Genomic DNA, 12,236 nt, shown 5'->3' with positions numbered 1-12,236 from the left:
CGCCCCCTCCGCCGGAGGGCGGTGCGGTCGTGTGAGGGGATCGGGCTCAGCGGCGCCGCTCAGCCACCAATGGGAGCGAGGGGAGGGGGCGGGGCGAGGCGGCGGGCGGCCAATGGGCGGGCGGAGAGGCGCCGCGAGGCATGACGGCGCCGGGCAGCGCGGGGCCGCCGGGCAGGTAGGGGCTGCGGGCCGGGACCCGGGTTCGGAACCCGCGGCGGGAGCGGGACGGAGGCGCGGGGCTGCGGCCGCTCCCCGGGGCCGGGGGAGGGCGGGCGGCCCTCGGCCCGTCCCGGGCGGGGGCGGGACGCGAGGGGGAGCGCGGAAGGTCACGGCACCGCTCCCTGCGGCCCTGAGGAGATCCCCGCGTCCTCGAGGCGCTGAGCGGGGAGCCCCGGCCGAAGGGGGCCCCTTTCCGTCCGCCCGGCGCTGCCCTCGGGAGGGGCGCGGCCGCGGTACGGGGCTCACGGGCTGTCCCCGCAGCTCCGCGCCGATGCACGAGCGGGCCGCCCCCCCGAGGAGCCCCCAGCCCATGCCGGGCCGCGACAGGCTGCAGGCGGCGTCCAGGGAGCGCAGCGCGGAGGCCCCGGACGGCAGGTGAGTGCCGGCTGCCTTCCCCCGTCCCGTCCCGTCCCGTCCCGTCCCGTCCCGTCCCGTCCCGTCCCGTCGCAGCGAGCCGGTCCCGCGCTGAGCCGTGCCTTGCTCTGCCCGCAGCCTCGAGGCCCTGAAGGAGGAGGACATCAAGAAGTGCCAGCGGGAAGCGGTAAGTTCCTGCGCGGCTTCGAACCCGGGAGCGCCGGGGAGCGGAGCCCGCGGGCCCTGGGCTCTGCGCTGGCTGCGGGGGCTGAAAACAGCAAAACCTCGGTTGTGAGCGCATCCGCCCGCTCCCGATGGAGCCTGCCTGGTTCTTTGCGTTGTGCCCGAGGTAAAGCTTTTCTCCGCACCTACAACCCAAAGCGATCCGGGAAGAAAAAGGAGCGGAGGACAGCTCTCCCTATTGGGTTTGGTGCTTTGAGAATGGCACCAGCACGCAGCTGTGTCCCCACACAGCAGCACCCCAGGGCTCAGGGCTGCCCAGGCAGACCTGGACCGACCCCACTGCGTGCGCTCGGAGCGCGGATGTGCAGGCACGGTGCCACCGAACCCTCTCCAGCTGGCATCGTGACGCAGGAGATCAGCCCGGTAATCCAAAGCCGTGCCGAGCGGGTGGACATCTGCAGCATGTCCTGCTCCCGCAGCAAGGAGAGTGCTTGGGTGCAGTGCAAACTCATCCAACTGCCACCCCCTGTCTGCAGCCGTGGAGCAGGGGGTTCTCAGGGCTGCCCCGCTTTGGCTTGGCTCTGTACTTGGCAGGGAGCAGCTCCTCGTCCCGGAGCAGATATATTTAGCAAAATATTTTGCCGATTATTCAGAGGCATCTGGGAGGGCTGTGAGTGCCGGGCAGGCTGCCAGGGGGCCGGGCGCTTCTCCTGTTGTGTTGGGGCTGGGGGTGGTTCGGTGCCCCCGGAGTGGCGGGGGGTGTCTGGGCCGCCCCCAGGTGATGCTGAGCCTGATCCTCTTTGAGCCGCACTGATCCGGTGGCAAGGTGCGTGGCGCAGGGGTGACCTTGGTGCAGGGCTGTGCTGCATTTCTCCCTGCCCGCTGTCTCCCTCGGGTCTTTGCCTGGATTGCAACTGTGCCGCGAGCGCCGGTGGAGGGGCAGGGGGCAAAAACCTGCCCGCGCAGCCTGGGAGGGCTCTCTGAGCGGATTTAGTGCAAGTCACCGAGCTTCTGCTGCGCCTTTAGCTTAAATCTAGTGTTATTCGAGCGCCTCGAGGTGCACACCGCCGCCGAGCTGCCCACCGCTCCTGCCACCGTGCAGCGAGGAGGGACTGCGACACAGGCTGCCATGGCACGGCACGACGGGCGCAAAGCAAGTGTGGCACTGCCCCGCGGGGAGGAAGGGAGGAACATCCATCAGCAGCGTAACTGCTGCGGTGGAGAGCGAGCGGAGGCTCAGCAGCTCTGTAGATAGAACTCTTAGCTATCGGTGGGAATGTTTGTGGGACCGTCCTGAGCCACGCAGTGCTGGCTGCTTGTGTCCTCTCCCCAGTGCTCCTATCTCCTCCTCCTCCTCCTCACCGCTTTGCTCTTCTCCCTTGCAGGCCGCCAGCAAGTACAACTCCCAGTACCACAAGCTGTTCAAGGACATCCCGACGGAGGAGAGCGTGCTGAAAGGTGGGCGGCACGGCGTGGTGCGGGGCGAGAGGCGCGGGGCCACCGGGCTCTGACACCTCTCTGCTCCGCAGTCTGCTCCTGCGCGCTGCAGAGGGACATCCTCATCCAGGGGCGGCTTTACATCTCCCCGAACTGGCTCTGCTTCTATGCCAACCTCTTCGGGAAGGACATCAAGGTATTGTGGTGCCCGAGTGCGGCCCTCCCCCCATGTCCACCGCCCCATCCCAAAGAACTCTCACTGCAGCGTGCCTCTCCCTCCCCACGTGCCACCGACGTTCCCTTCACCGCTTTGCGCTGAGTCCAGTTGTGCCTTCCTCTCTGGTGACCCGCAGGCTCCGCCTGGCAGAGCCAAGTACTGCTTTGGTGCAGAATTTCCCCAGCAGGACCTGGTGTGAAGGGAGATGAAAGGTTCCAGAGGATTCGGGAGGGGGTGTGAATCTCTTTTCTGCCTGATTTACGCTGACGTTCCCCACTTCTGTTGTGGCTGACGGGGATCTTTGAGGGAAGCGACTTCCTTTCAAGCTGGGCTGAGGAACTGCATTATTTATGTCGGCAGCTTGAAACAAATCTATCTGCGGAGGCACGGCGCATCACTCACTGGGCTGTGCGCATTGTGGCTCTGCAGATTGCATCCTGCCTGGTTTTTAACCGCGGCCCCGCTTGCAGGAGCTCTTGCAGTGAGCTTTTGGGACGCGCTGTGTTTGTGTTGGATGGTGGTTTCCCTGTGTCCTCGCTGTTCTGGTCAGGCAGAAACTGACTCCAAGCCGAGATTAACGTTGGGGGGTTGCCATGACCTTTAATGAAAACAAAGCAGTCTCTGGGAAAAGCCAGCTCCCCACGTAACTTGCTGCGTCCCCGCCTTCCCAAAGCCAGCGCGCTCCCCTTGTGCTTTGCCTGCAGGTCGTGATCCCGGTGGTCTCCGTGCAGCTCATCAAGAAGCACAAGACGGCGCGGCTGCTGCCCAACGGGCTGGCCATCACCACCACCGCCAGCAGGAAGGTACCGCGGCGTCAGGGCCTTCCGTCCTGCCGGGCTGCTGGGGAACTGAGCACAGCTCCGTGCTGGCGGCCGGCCAGGGCAAGCGCGGAGTTCTGCTTTTGTTTCTGAATTTCACTTTGTTTCTGCCCGAAACAAGCACTGAGCAAAACTCGGCTGAGCCTGGCCAATCCCTGCCAGACTCGGATAAAACCTTTAAACTTCTTGCAGCCGAGGAGGGGATAGGTTTCTGGCCACAATTAGGCTGGGCAGAACTTGGTTAATGGGCTGAGTGTGAGCTGTGGCCGAGCTCTTAGCATGCGCTGCTTGTTGCCTGCTGAAATGTGCTGACGTAGCCCTGCTGGGTGCCCTGCGCCTGCTCCTGGCAGTGCTCCACAGTGGCACCACGGCACAGCGCGGGCTCTGAGCTGCTCAGCCCAGCTGCCCCTTTGCAGCCTTTCTGCGCTGCCAAGGTGATGCGACCTGCCGTCCCTGGGATCCTGCTGGTTGCTCCATGTGCCGCTCAGAGCCACAGGGAGAAAAACTGGCCCTGAAAAAATCTGCACCAAGCTTGAACAGGCTGCAAAAGTAGAGCTGGGGAGATGAGAAGGGAGGTGGTGCGGGGAGGGTAGGAGGACGTGGCTCCCATGGGGGCGGATTTGAGATCAGGACGTCTCTGCCTGCCCTGCTGGTAGGGAACCGGTGCTTAAAAACTCCTGGGCACATCAGGCTGTTGTCTGGTCTGCGGGAAGGATTGAGCTCAGGTCGGAGGGGAGCCCCTCCCGTTGCCCTCTCTCTCTCTTGCAGTACATCTTTGTGTCGCTGATCTCCCGTGACAGCGTGTACGACGTGCTGCGGAGGGTCTGCACACACCTGCAGGTACGCTGTGCGCAGCTCCCATCCCGCTCTGCCTGTTCCCAACATCCCGCTGGCTGTTGCTTGCTTTAGGGCGCGCTGTTGGGCATCACAGGGCCAGTCCCGCCCTCAGCATCCCAGCAGGACGTGACCTGTCCCTGTCCCTGGGGTGTCACGCAGTGTCCTGTCCCCATCACCTGTTCTGGGTCACAGATGAGTGGGGCAGAGCCCTCGGAGTTCCTGTGCTCGCCCTTCCAGGGTGTGGAGAGGCAGTGTTTATAATCTGGTGGCTATTCCTGTTCCGCCACTATGTGCATTGCTGCCTTTTCCCCAGATCTCCTTACCCTTGTAGGAGGAAAAATACCACAAAGTAAAAATTTGAATTAAAAAGCCTGATATGGGGAGGAAACCCATCGTTTGTGGGGCTGGAGCTGAGAGGTGCTGAGAGCTCTCCTGCCTTTGAAGTGTGTGGGAAGCGGTGCTGGAGGCGCTCCCACCCGCTCTAGTATTCCTGTTTTCCTTCTCCACAGTTCATCCCCCTCTGGATTGTGTCAGGTTTTTGGGGAAATGGGAAGCAGCCCTGTCAGATCACAGAATCATTTGGGTCAGAAGGGACCCTTAAAGGCCATCAGTGCAACCCCCTGCAATGAACAGGGACACCCACAGCTCCGAGCCCCCCAGCCTGACCTTGGTGTCTGCAGGGACGGGGCACCACCACCTCTCTGAGCAACCTGTGCCAGGTTGCAAGCGCTAAAGCAGCTCCTTTGCATAACACCACGCTGGTTGGAAACCTCAGAATCTAATTCTGTAACTCCCGTTGGAGCGAGAAGTGGGAAGGCGGTTTAATCCTGTCTTGTTCTCCCTCCAGGTTTCGAGTAAGAAGAGCCTGAGCCTGAAGGAGCTGACAGAGGAGCCCGATGCCGTGTCCCTGGTAAGGGTCGGGGCACTGTGGGAGCAGAGGGCTCTGTCGCGATGCTTTAAAAGCAAAGGCCAAAGTGTGGGAGGCATGCAGCCGGTGTGGCACTGCCAGCCGCTCCCTGGGGCTCGCTGATGGACGCACAGCTTCTGATTGATGTGCAAAACACTTCTCAGCTCACACTGTGTCTCCCAGTCTGATGCAGTTTGCAGCTGCTGGCATTGATAATACGTTGGGCATGCGACTGAATCAGCCAAAAGAAAGAGGAAAAAAGCCCATTTGTTCTCTCGAGGCTGATGCTTGGGCAGCTGCTGGTGCTGGTCCCAGCGCGCAGCTCTGGGAGTGCTTACAGCATCGCTGAGCCACCACAGGGCTGTGCTGCACTAGGGTTGGGGGTCTGGGCTGTTGGTGTTGGACCCCTGCACGCTGGAGTGGGGCTGGTGACAGTGACCACAGGATAGGCCATGTGGGCTCTGCATGACTCTCCTGCTAAAACACGTGCAAGGAGAGCGCTTCCTTGTGGCTCAGGGCGAGCCTGGGGGTGTCCGGTGGCACCGCTCACCTGGGGATCCCTGCAGGAGGTGATCGTCCCCGAGGGCAAGTGGAGGAAGGTGTCCCCTGCCTCGCTGTCCCTGTCCCTTCCCGACACCGACTACCAGTGCATCCACCGGGCCTCTGTCAGCAGCCTCAGCGCCAAGGAGAGCTTCACCTCCGAGGAGCCCCTGGCCTCAGGTGAGGACTGCGCCTGTGTGGGGAGGCTGGGCAGGAGGAGGTGGGCACACCGGGCCGGGGAAGCTGGGGATGCCGGGCAGGATGAGCTGGCCATGCTGACTCCTCTCACCTTGCAGAAAGTGCAATAAACACAGAGGAGGAGCTGGAGACAGAGCAGGGCTGCGTGGCGGAGCTGAGACCCTCCGACTACCAGCTCCTCAAGATCTTCATCGTGCTGTAAGTGTGCTGGGGGCGGAGGGACAGGGATGCGGGGCGCACGCGAGCGTTGTGCCTGTTCCTCCCGCCCAGGATCTGCCTGCTGGTCGTGTCCTCCTCCTACCTGGCGTTCCGCATCTTCCGCCTGGAGCAGCAGCTCTGCTCCCTCAACCGGGACTACCTCTCCCGCGGGCACAGGAGGTGAGGGACCCTCGGGACGACGTGAGCCGGGGGATATTTTGAGACAGAGCAGCTTTCCCCAGCCGCTCATTCTGCTCTGCCCGCAGGTGACTGTCACTCCGGCACAGGACGAGGACCAGGCGGTAGCACTTTGTGTACAGAGCCAGAGGGGCCGGAGCCGTCTTCCAGCCGAACCCTGCGAATTGCACGTGGCCGGGCGTCCCCTCGGCCGTAACATGGGACCAAACTCTCCTCTCCTCCTGCTCCCCGCAGGACCACCCGCTGGCTCGCGGCCACGGCTGCCAACTCCCTGCCAACCCCCTTCCTCCCCGGCACACTGGGGCTCGATGGCTTGGCGGAACACAAGCCTCCCTTTAAGACTTGCTGCTAAAACGATCACTGGTTTGTACTCCAGATGAGGGTTTTCTTGCTCAGAGATGACCCGAGGCTCACTGTGAGCCCTGTGACACGTGGACGGGCTGCTTCTGCCCTGCGTGAAGCTGGGGCAGGAGCAGCTGCACCGCTCTGTTTGTCTTTCTCTGTGACCCCCTCCTCCACCCAGACGCCGCAGGGATGGGGGTGCCATGCGGGCTCCCCCGAGCCCCTTCGTCCTGGAGCAAAGGGGCACGCAAAGCACTTTAGGGTCCTCCACAACGGGCGTCCTTGCTGGGGACCGTGCCTGGGAATGGTGCTGGACCAAGGCTTCGTTAGCCCCGCTCGCCTCGTTAAGGTGTCCCAAAAGGCCTGGCTGAGAAGGGCCGGGGTCGCGCTGTGTCTGTACGCGTGTCAGCCTTTGTCACCACACGGAGCCATTGGTCAGAATCCTTCCCTTGAGCTCACACGTCCGGCACCACGCCGTGCTGGGAAGATAGGGGATGCCCCTGTGATTTCTCTGTTGTATTTTTCCTGTTTTCTGGGAACTAAAAGTGCTGATGGGGCCAAATCCCTGAGCCCTGGGGACGAGCTCGCTGCCCGGCTCGAGGCTGTGAACATATTTTAAATGATAATAAATGGTGATTTTTCTAGCAGTGCCGCAAGCATCCTGGTGTTGATGCCGGGATTGCAGTGGGATGCTCGGTGCGCCCGTGTGCCTGGCTGTGCCCTCTCAGTGCATGGAGTGAGGACGTGGCTATGTGGGTCCTGCCCTGGCTTAGTGCTGGGGGGGTCCCGCTGTCCCTGTCCCATGGCTGGGGACAGTGGTGTCCCTCCAGGCAGGTGTCCCCAGCCCCAACTGTCACCACGTGGGCCTGGCCGGGGGGCACTGGGTGCTCGTGGGGCACTCCGCGTCCTTTCTCCAGCGCCGGGTGAGCACCACAAAGAGTCCGTAGGGATCTGTGGACAAATCCCCCGGCGTTTGTCTCTCTAAACGATGGGGTCGGGACAGATTTTGGGGGAACCCGAGGCGGAAGGGGCCAGGGAGGGATTCTACGCCAGGTGGCAGCAAAGGCTGCGGGATCGGTGCTGCGGCGGCGGCAGGGACCGCCTGGGGGCAGCGGCCGGGCGAGACGGGCCGAGCCTTCCTCCTCCTCCTCGGACGCCCCGAGCCCACGTCCCCTGCCGGCATGACGCTGAACCCTGGGGCACGTTTCGGGGATGCAGCACGAACGGGACAAAGCCGGGTGACGCCTCATCAGCTCCATTCTAGGGTGATTCTTTTAGGGACTCGCTCTGCTCGTTCAGTTGGCTCGGTTCCCGAAGTTGTTCTCTGCGCAGTGCCGAGCTCTCTTTGGGATCGCTTTCTTGTATTTGCGCGGTTCTGGGTGGTTTTAACTCGGTGAGGACCATGTTTGGAGACCGAACCCAAGGCAAATGGTTTTGTCTTGGATAGAAGAAGAGCAAAGTAGGAAGTACATAACCATCTCTCGCTGCCCTTAAGCAAAAAAAAACAAACCCACTTTTCGGGTTGTTTTGTTTCCCAGCCCTGGAGGTGAGGTGCCCAGCCAGAGCCGCAGGGCACTGCCCGCTCTGCAAACACCCTGCAGCAGCTCACGCGGCGGTGAGGTCAGGTGTGCGTGTGGGCACTCCATGCACATCCTTCTGGAGGCTCTGTAGGAATTTCCTCTATGTCCCAGCACTGGGAATTGGCCTCTCCTCGTTTCCCCAGTCTCCCATACAGGTTTGCAGGTTAGTATTTCTCTAATTAAAAGATGTAGGTGCTTGACCTCACAGTGGGGCTTGTTGCCCAAAAATGAGGTTTAGAGGTTTGATATTATTTCATCTTGTGTGCCAGCTTGGTGTTTGCGTAGCAGCACCACTCGTGGGCTTCTCATCCCCCCAGGCCGTGGTGCTGCTCCCCAAGGTCTGGGCTCCTTCCCGTTGGAAGCCATTCGTTTCCTTCTCCAGGTGTTTGCCTGCCTGCTCTGCGCCTGTTTGTTCTTGATGACGCCCAGGTTGGACCTATTTGCTTTTCTTTGTGTAAAGAAACGCCACATAAAAGCTCAGGGTGCACCAACCCTCTTGGCAGCTCAGCTTGCCATCTCCGGCGGCCCTGCTCTCCTTGCAGGACGGAGGCAGCTCAGGAGCAGCTGTGTGTCACAGCTTTCAGACAGGCTCTCCTGCCACCTCCTGTCCTCCAGCAGTGCCTGGTCACAACCTCCCCCTTGCCCACTTGCTCTAAATCCCTCCCTAAAGCGATGCTTCAATCACACCATGCAGATCCTGTGCTTGCTGCAGTGCCACTTTGCTTTACCAGCTGCAGGAGGGGTGCCTGGGTGGAGGAGGACTCCGGCAGCAAGCCAAAGCCTCCAGAATGGTGCAGGACTGCACGGTGGGACAGTAGGGCACTGCCCTGCCACTAGGTGCTGGCGTAAATACCACGACTCACTGAAGCACAGGGTTTACTTGAAGTTTTATTCACGGTTTCTCCATGAAAGAAGGGACCCAGGAGTTTTATTCCTTCATCCACTCCTCCTGTTTGGGTACAGACGGGGAGTTAACACCATCGCACCAGACACAAGTATTTGTTGGCATTAAATGTGTAGCTCATCTGTAACGTCTCTGAGAAGCGATTGCACCACGGGGTGCAGAGGTGTCACACCCGGGGAACAGCGCTGGCTCAGCCACACAGGACCCACGCTTAGGAGGAAATTCCCTTAGCAAAAGACTTGATGCCACTTTGGGGTTTTTGGATCCATCTGAGCAGAGGAAGAGGTTTTCCAGGGAGGAAAGCCGTGCGGTGCTGGCTGCTCGCCTTTGGTAACGACTTGGAGCCCTGTTCTGCCCCACCGCCATCTGTGTGTGTTTGTTTGGAGCAGTCTGCCGGGCTGCATCTACTTACCTTTCCCTAAAAACAAGGCGAGCTGAAGACATTTCTGCCCCACGCTACAGCTGGCCATCGCTGTGCTGTGCTGGTGCTGCGAACGGGACACGTGAGGAGGTGCAGGTTAAAGGAACCCCTCTGCCTTTCCGAGGGTTGTTTTTAACCAATCCAGTTGGCACTCGTGTGTTCTGAGTGCACCGATCGTGACAGAAGGGTATTAAGGACCAACATCTCGAGCCTCAAGGACACTGTTATCTTTGGCTTTATACCTCAAATTCTGCCCCTTTGTTGTCCTTGGTTTGTTGCTGGTTTTGTTTTTAATTGGGGTAATACAAGAACTGTTTTTGTGCTACAGAAAGCACAGCAAATGATAATGGGGGCTGGGGAACGGTGCAGCACCCTCCCCCTAAATGGAGATGACCTAAAATCATGAAGAAAAAAAAAAACTTCAAAGACAGAGCGTCACTTTCCATCACAATTAAGTTTCCTTTCCTAGGAGTTGTTTTCTCAGCTTCCTATCCACCTATTCATCTTCCAGCAGCTCAGAATCAGGCTTTAATTTGTAATCAGAGCAAGCAGGAGCGGGGAAGGAGGAAAAAAAAAACAAGGAAGAAAAAAGAAAAAAATAAAGCTACCTTCATACAGACCAGGAGCAGCTATCTGAAGAACACCAATTCTTTGCCCCATTCTGCAATTCACTGCAGCATTTCCTTTTGAGTCTGACCACTGCACGTACCTCAGTGTCAAGTGTTTGGGGGAACCCCAGCCTTGCTGCTGCAAGCACCTGGAGCTGGAGGTGCAGACGAGGGCTGTCCATGATAAAGCACTTTGCTCTTGGTTTTAGTGGGCAATGCTAAACTGGCTGGCGCATCAATGACCCCAGCTAATTAAAGCCACCTAATGAAGGTGTGTTGCTTGCTGGGCAGAGGTGAAGGAGTCTCTTTAGCACCCCATCTTGCCACAGCAATGAGCGTAAAAATCACCACAGACAGGGAGATTTCTTTGAAAACCAAGTGACTTCATTGTTGGGAAGCTGAAAGGCCAGTGACTTCCAGAGGAGACTAAGGCTTTGTGAGGAGAGCACTGCAGGTCGCCACCGTGCTGAAGGGGTTACATTCTTCTCGAGGGGAAAATCCTGAGCGTGGGCACCTCCCTCAGGCACTGGGAGCGGTGACATAGGAGCACCCAGATCACTTCTGCGTGAGCTTCGTAATTAGAGCTTTCCACTCGCTTCTCTTCTGTGTTATGTAGGAAGGGGTGAGGAGCTGGAGCAGAGGCTCCTGCTGTCCCCTGAAGTACCCCTGGCACAGAGCCTCGGCGTTGCAGATCACATACATCCCACAGTCGTAGCTGTTCTGCTGGGCCGGTGCCTTTTCCTCCACGAAGGTTGCTTTGCCTCCTCTTTTCCCCAGGAAGGCTTCCAGTTTCCCTGCCACTTGCTTGGCATGGACAGAGTTGCACTTGCTGTGGGAATCATAGTGGGCAAAGCACTTTTTGTCCCTGAAGTAAACCAGTAAGCTCCAGTGGGTACCCCCAGCCGCCTGGTTGGAGTTATCGTTGATGGGCAGGAACACCAGCCTCTTGTGGAGCAGGTCTAGTGGCTGAAGGAATATGGCTATTTCTTCCTGACTAAGGGCACATTTGATGAACTGAGCCACTTCAGGGCTGATAAAGCAAATCTGATCGCTAAATTCTTGGAACTGGTCATTGGCAAAGTACTCGAAGGCAAAGCCAATAATGTGATCGTTGAGCCAGTTTGGAGGATCCAGCAGAGCAACGTCTGACTGCCTCAGCAAGCTGTCCATGTAGCTGAGAACAACAGGGTCCATCCTGCACCTGGTGAGGCCACTGTGCTCCAGGAAACTTCAAAAGCTGGAAAACAGAAAGGGTAGAAGAGGAATTATGCAATGAGACCACACCTTTGACAAGATACTGCATCACAAACATCCCAGGTTCGTTCTCAGCAGGCAGCGAGCAGCAGAACGAGTCTCCCAGAGCGGTATTTGAAGGATCAACACGGGCAGCATCTGCCAGGTGGCAAGGCTGGGAGGTGTGGTGTGCAACAGGCTGAGCCCGGCTCTGGGAGCAGCACTGATCTCTAGTAACGTTTCACGGTTGCAATTTTCACCCATGCTGTGGGCGATCTCAGAGCAATTCCCGCTCAGGAAATCCTTCAGCTCTGTTCTTTGCACAGAAGAAAAGACACGTGCGGTCTAGAAATGGGTTAGCAGTGCAGCATTTTAACAGGACGGTGGCAGTCACTGTGATCTCTGCAGCCCTGGTTCTCGTGAAGGCCTCCCGAAGGCTGGCTGATGGCTGTGGGCTCCCTCACCCGCACAGGGGCAAGGCAGTGGTGAGTAAGGGGAAACGAATCCACACAGGATCACAGATGAAGCATCTCCGTATTGTGGGGACCAGCAGGGCAATGCCCTCGGTTCCTGCTTGGGATTTTGGTAACTCACGTACCAGTGAGGCAGGAAAGTCCACCAAGTGTCCGTCACCAAAACAAGGCTCACCAAAGGTAAGCGTTATATTGGTTACTGTAAGCTTCCCGGATTTTGGTTAAAAATCACAGTGCCCAAGCCTGTCGTTATGGGGTGATCTGTAAAACGCGCAGCACATCAGACCCCCCCAGCCCTGGGCGGCACATAACCGCAGTGCCCGTGGAAGGGCACACGGACAGGACAAGCTTCACACCGCCTTCCTGCCGCCTTCATTTCCGAAGACAGGATGCGCGGAGCGCCCGGGCCGAAGCGTCCCAGCAGAAGGCCGCGGCAGCGCGGACGGGACGGTACGGGACGGGACGGAAGGAACAGGCCGGGCAGTCCCCTCAGCGCCCCGCGAGGCCCCGCGCCGCCCCTCCCGCAGTCCGGCCAGTGCCCAGCGCCCCGCACCCGCCGCCCCGCGCCC

General features: G+C 59.4%; 2 protein-coding genes across 3 annotated transcripts; one reads left to right on the top strand and one right to left on the bottom strand.

The window, feature by feature from the left end:
• On the top strand, positions 106-7,095 carry GRAMD2A (GRAM domain containing 2A). Of its 2 annotated transcripts, XM_021407669.1 has the most exons (12): positions 106-175; positions 481-594; positions 712-760; positions 2,142-2,214; positions 2,286-2,389; positions 3,115-3,213; positions 3,997-4,068; positions 4,913-4,975; positions 5,539-5,692; positions 5,809-5,908; positions 5,981-6,088; positions 6,175-7,095. In XM_021407669.1, the coding sequence occupies exons 1-12, from the start codon at positions 141-143 to the stop codon at positions 6,176-6,178; spliced, it is 975 nt and encodes a 324-aa protein (XP_021263344.1). In that variant the 5' UTR covers positions 106-140; the 3' UTR covers positions 6,179-7,095. The 2 variants fall into 2 exon arrangements, with proteins under 2 accessions (XP_021263344.1, XP_021263345.1); XM_021407670.1 differs by lacking the exons at positions 5,981-6,088; positions 6,175-7,095 and having other exon boundaries at positions 5,539-5,732; positions 5,779-5,900.
• SENP8 (SUMO/sentrin peptidase family member, NEDD8 specific) lies at positions 8,899-12,200 on the bottom strand. The gene is made up of 2 exons (XM_021407681.1): positions 11,793-12,200; positions 8,899-11,198 (listed from the first exon to the last, which is right to left on the bottom strand). The coding sequence occupies exon 2, from the start codon at positions 11,153-11,155 to the stop codon at positions 10,517-10,519; it is 639 nt and encodes a 212-aa protein (XP_021263356.1). The 5' UTR covers positions 11,156-11,198; positions 11,793-12,200; the 3' UTR covers positions 8,899-10,516.

The sequence above is a fragment of the Numida meleagris genome, chromosome 9 (assembly GCF_002078875.1).
Source record: "Numida meleagris isolate 19003 breed g44 Domestic line chromosome 9, NumMel1.0, whole genome shotgun sequence".
In the NCBI taxonomy this organism is placed as follows: domain Eukaryota; kingdom Metazoa; phylum Chordata; class Aves; order Galliformes; family Numididae; genus Numida; species Numida meleagris.
This window is presented reverse-complemented; position numbering and strand designations above follow the sequence as displayed.

Excerpts from the sequence above, each read along its gene's own strand:
- GRAMD2A (XM_021407669.1), top strand. The coding sequence starts at position 141 with ATGACGGCGCCGGGCAGCGCGGGGCCGCCGGGCAG. Across the intron at positions 4,976-5,538 it reads AGCCCGATGCCGTGTCCCTG|GAGGTGATCGTCCCCGAGGG; the intron begins GTAAGGGTCGGG and ends GGATCCCTGCAG. Across the intron at positions 5,693-5,808 it reads CGAGGAGCCCCTGGCCTCAG|AAAGTGCAATAAACACAGAG; the intron begins GTGAGGACTGCG and ends CTCACCTTGCAG.
- SENP8 (XM_021407681.1), bottom strand. The coding sequence starts at position 11,155 with ATGGACCCTGTTGTTCTCAGCTACATGGACAGCTTGCTGAGGCAGTCA.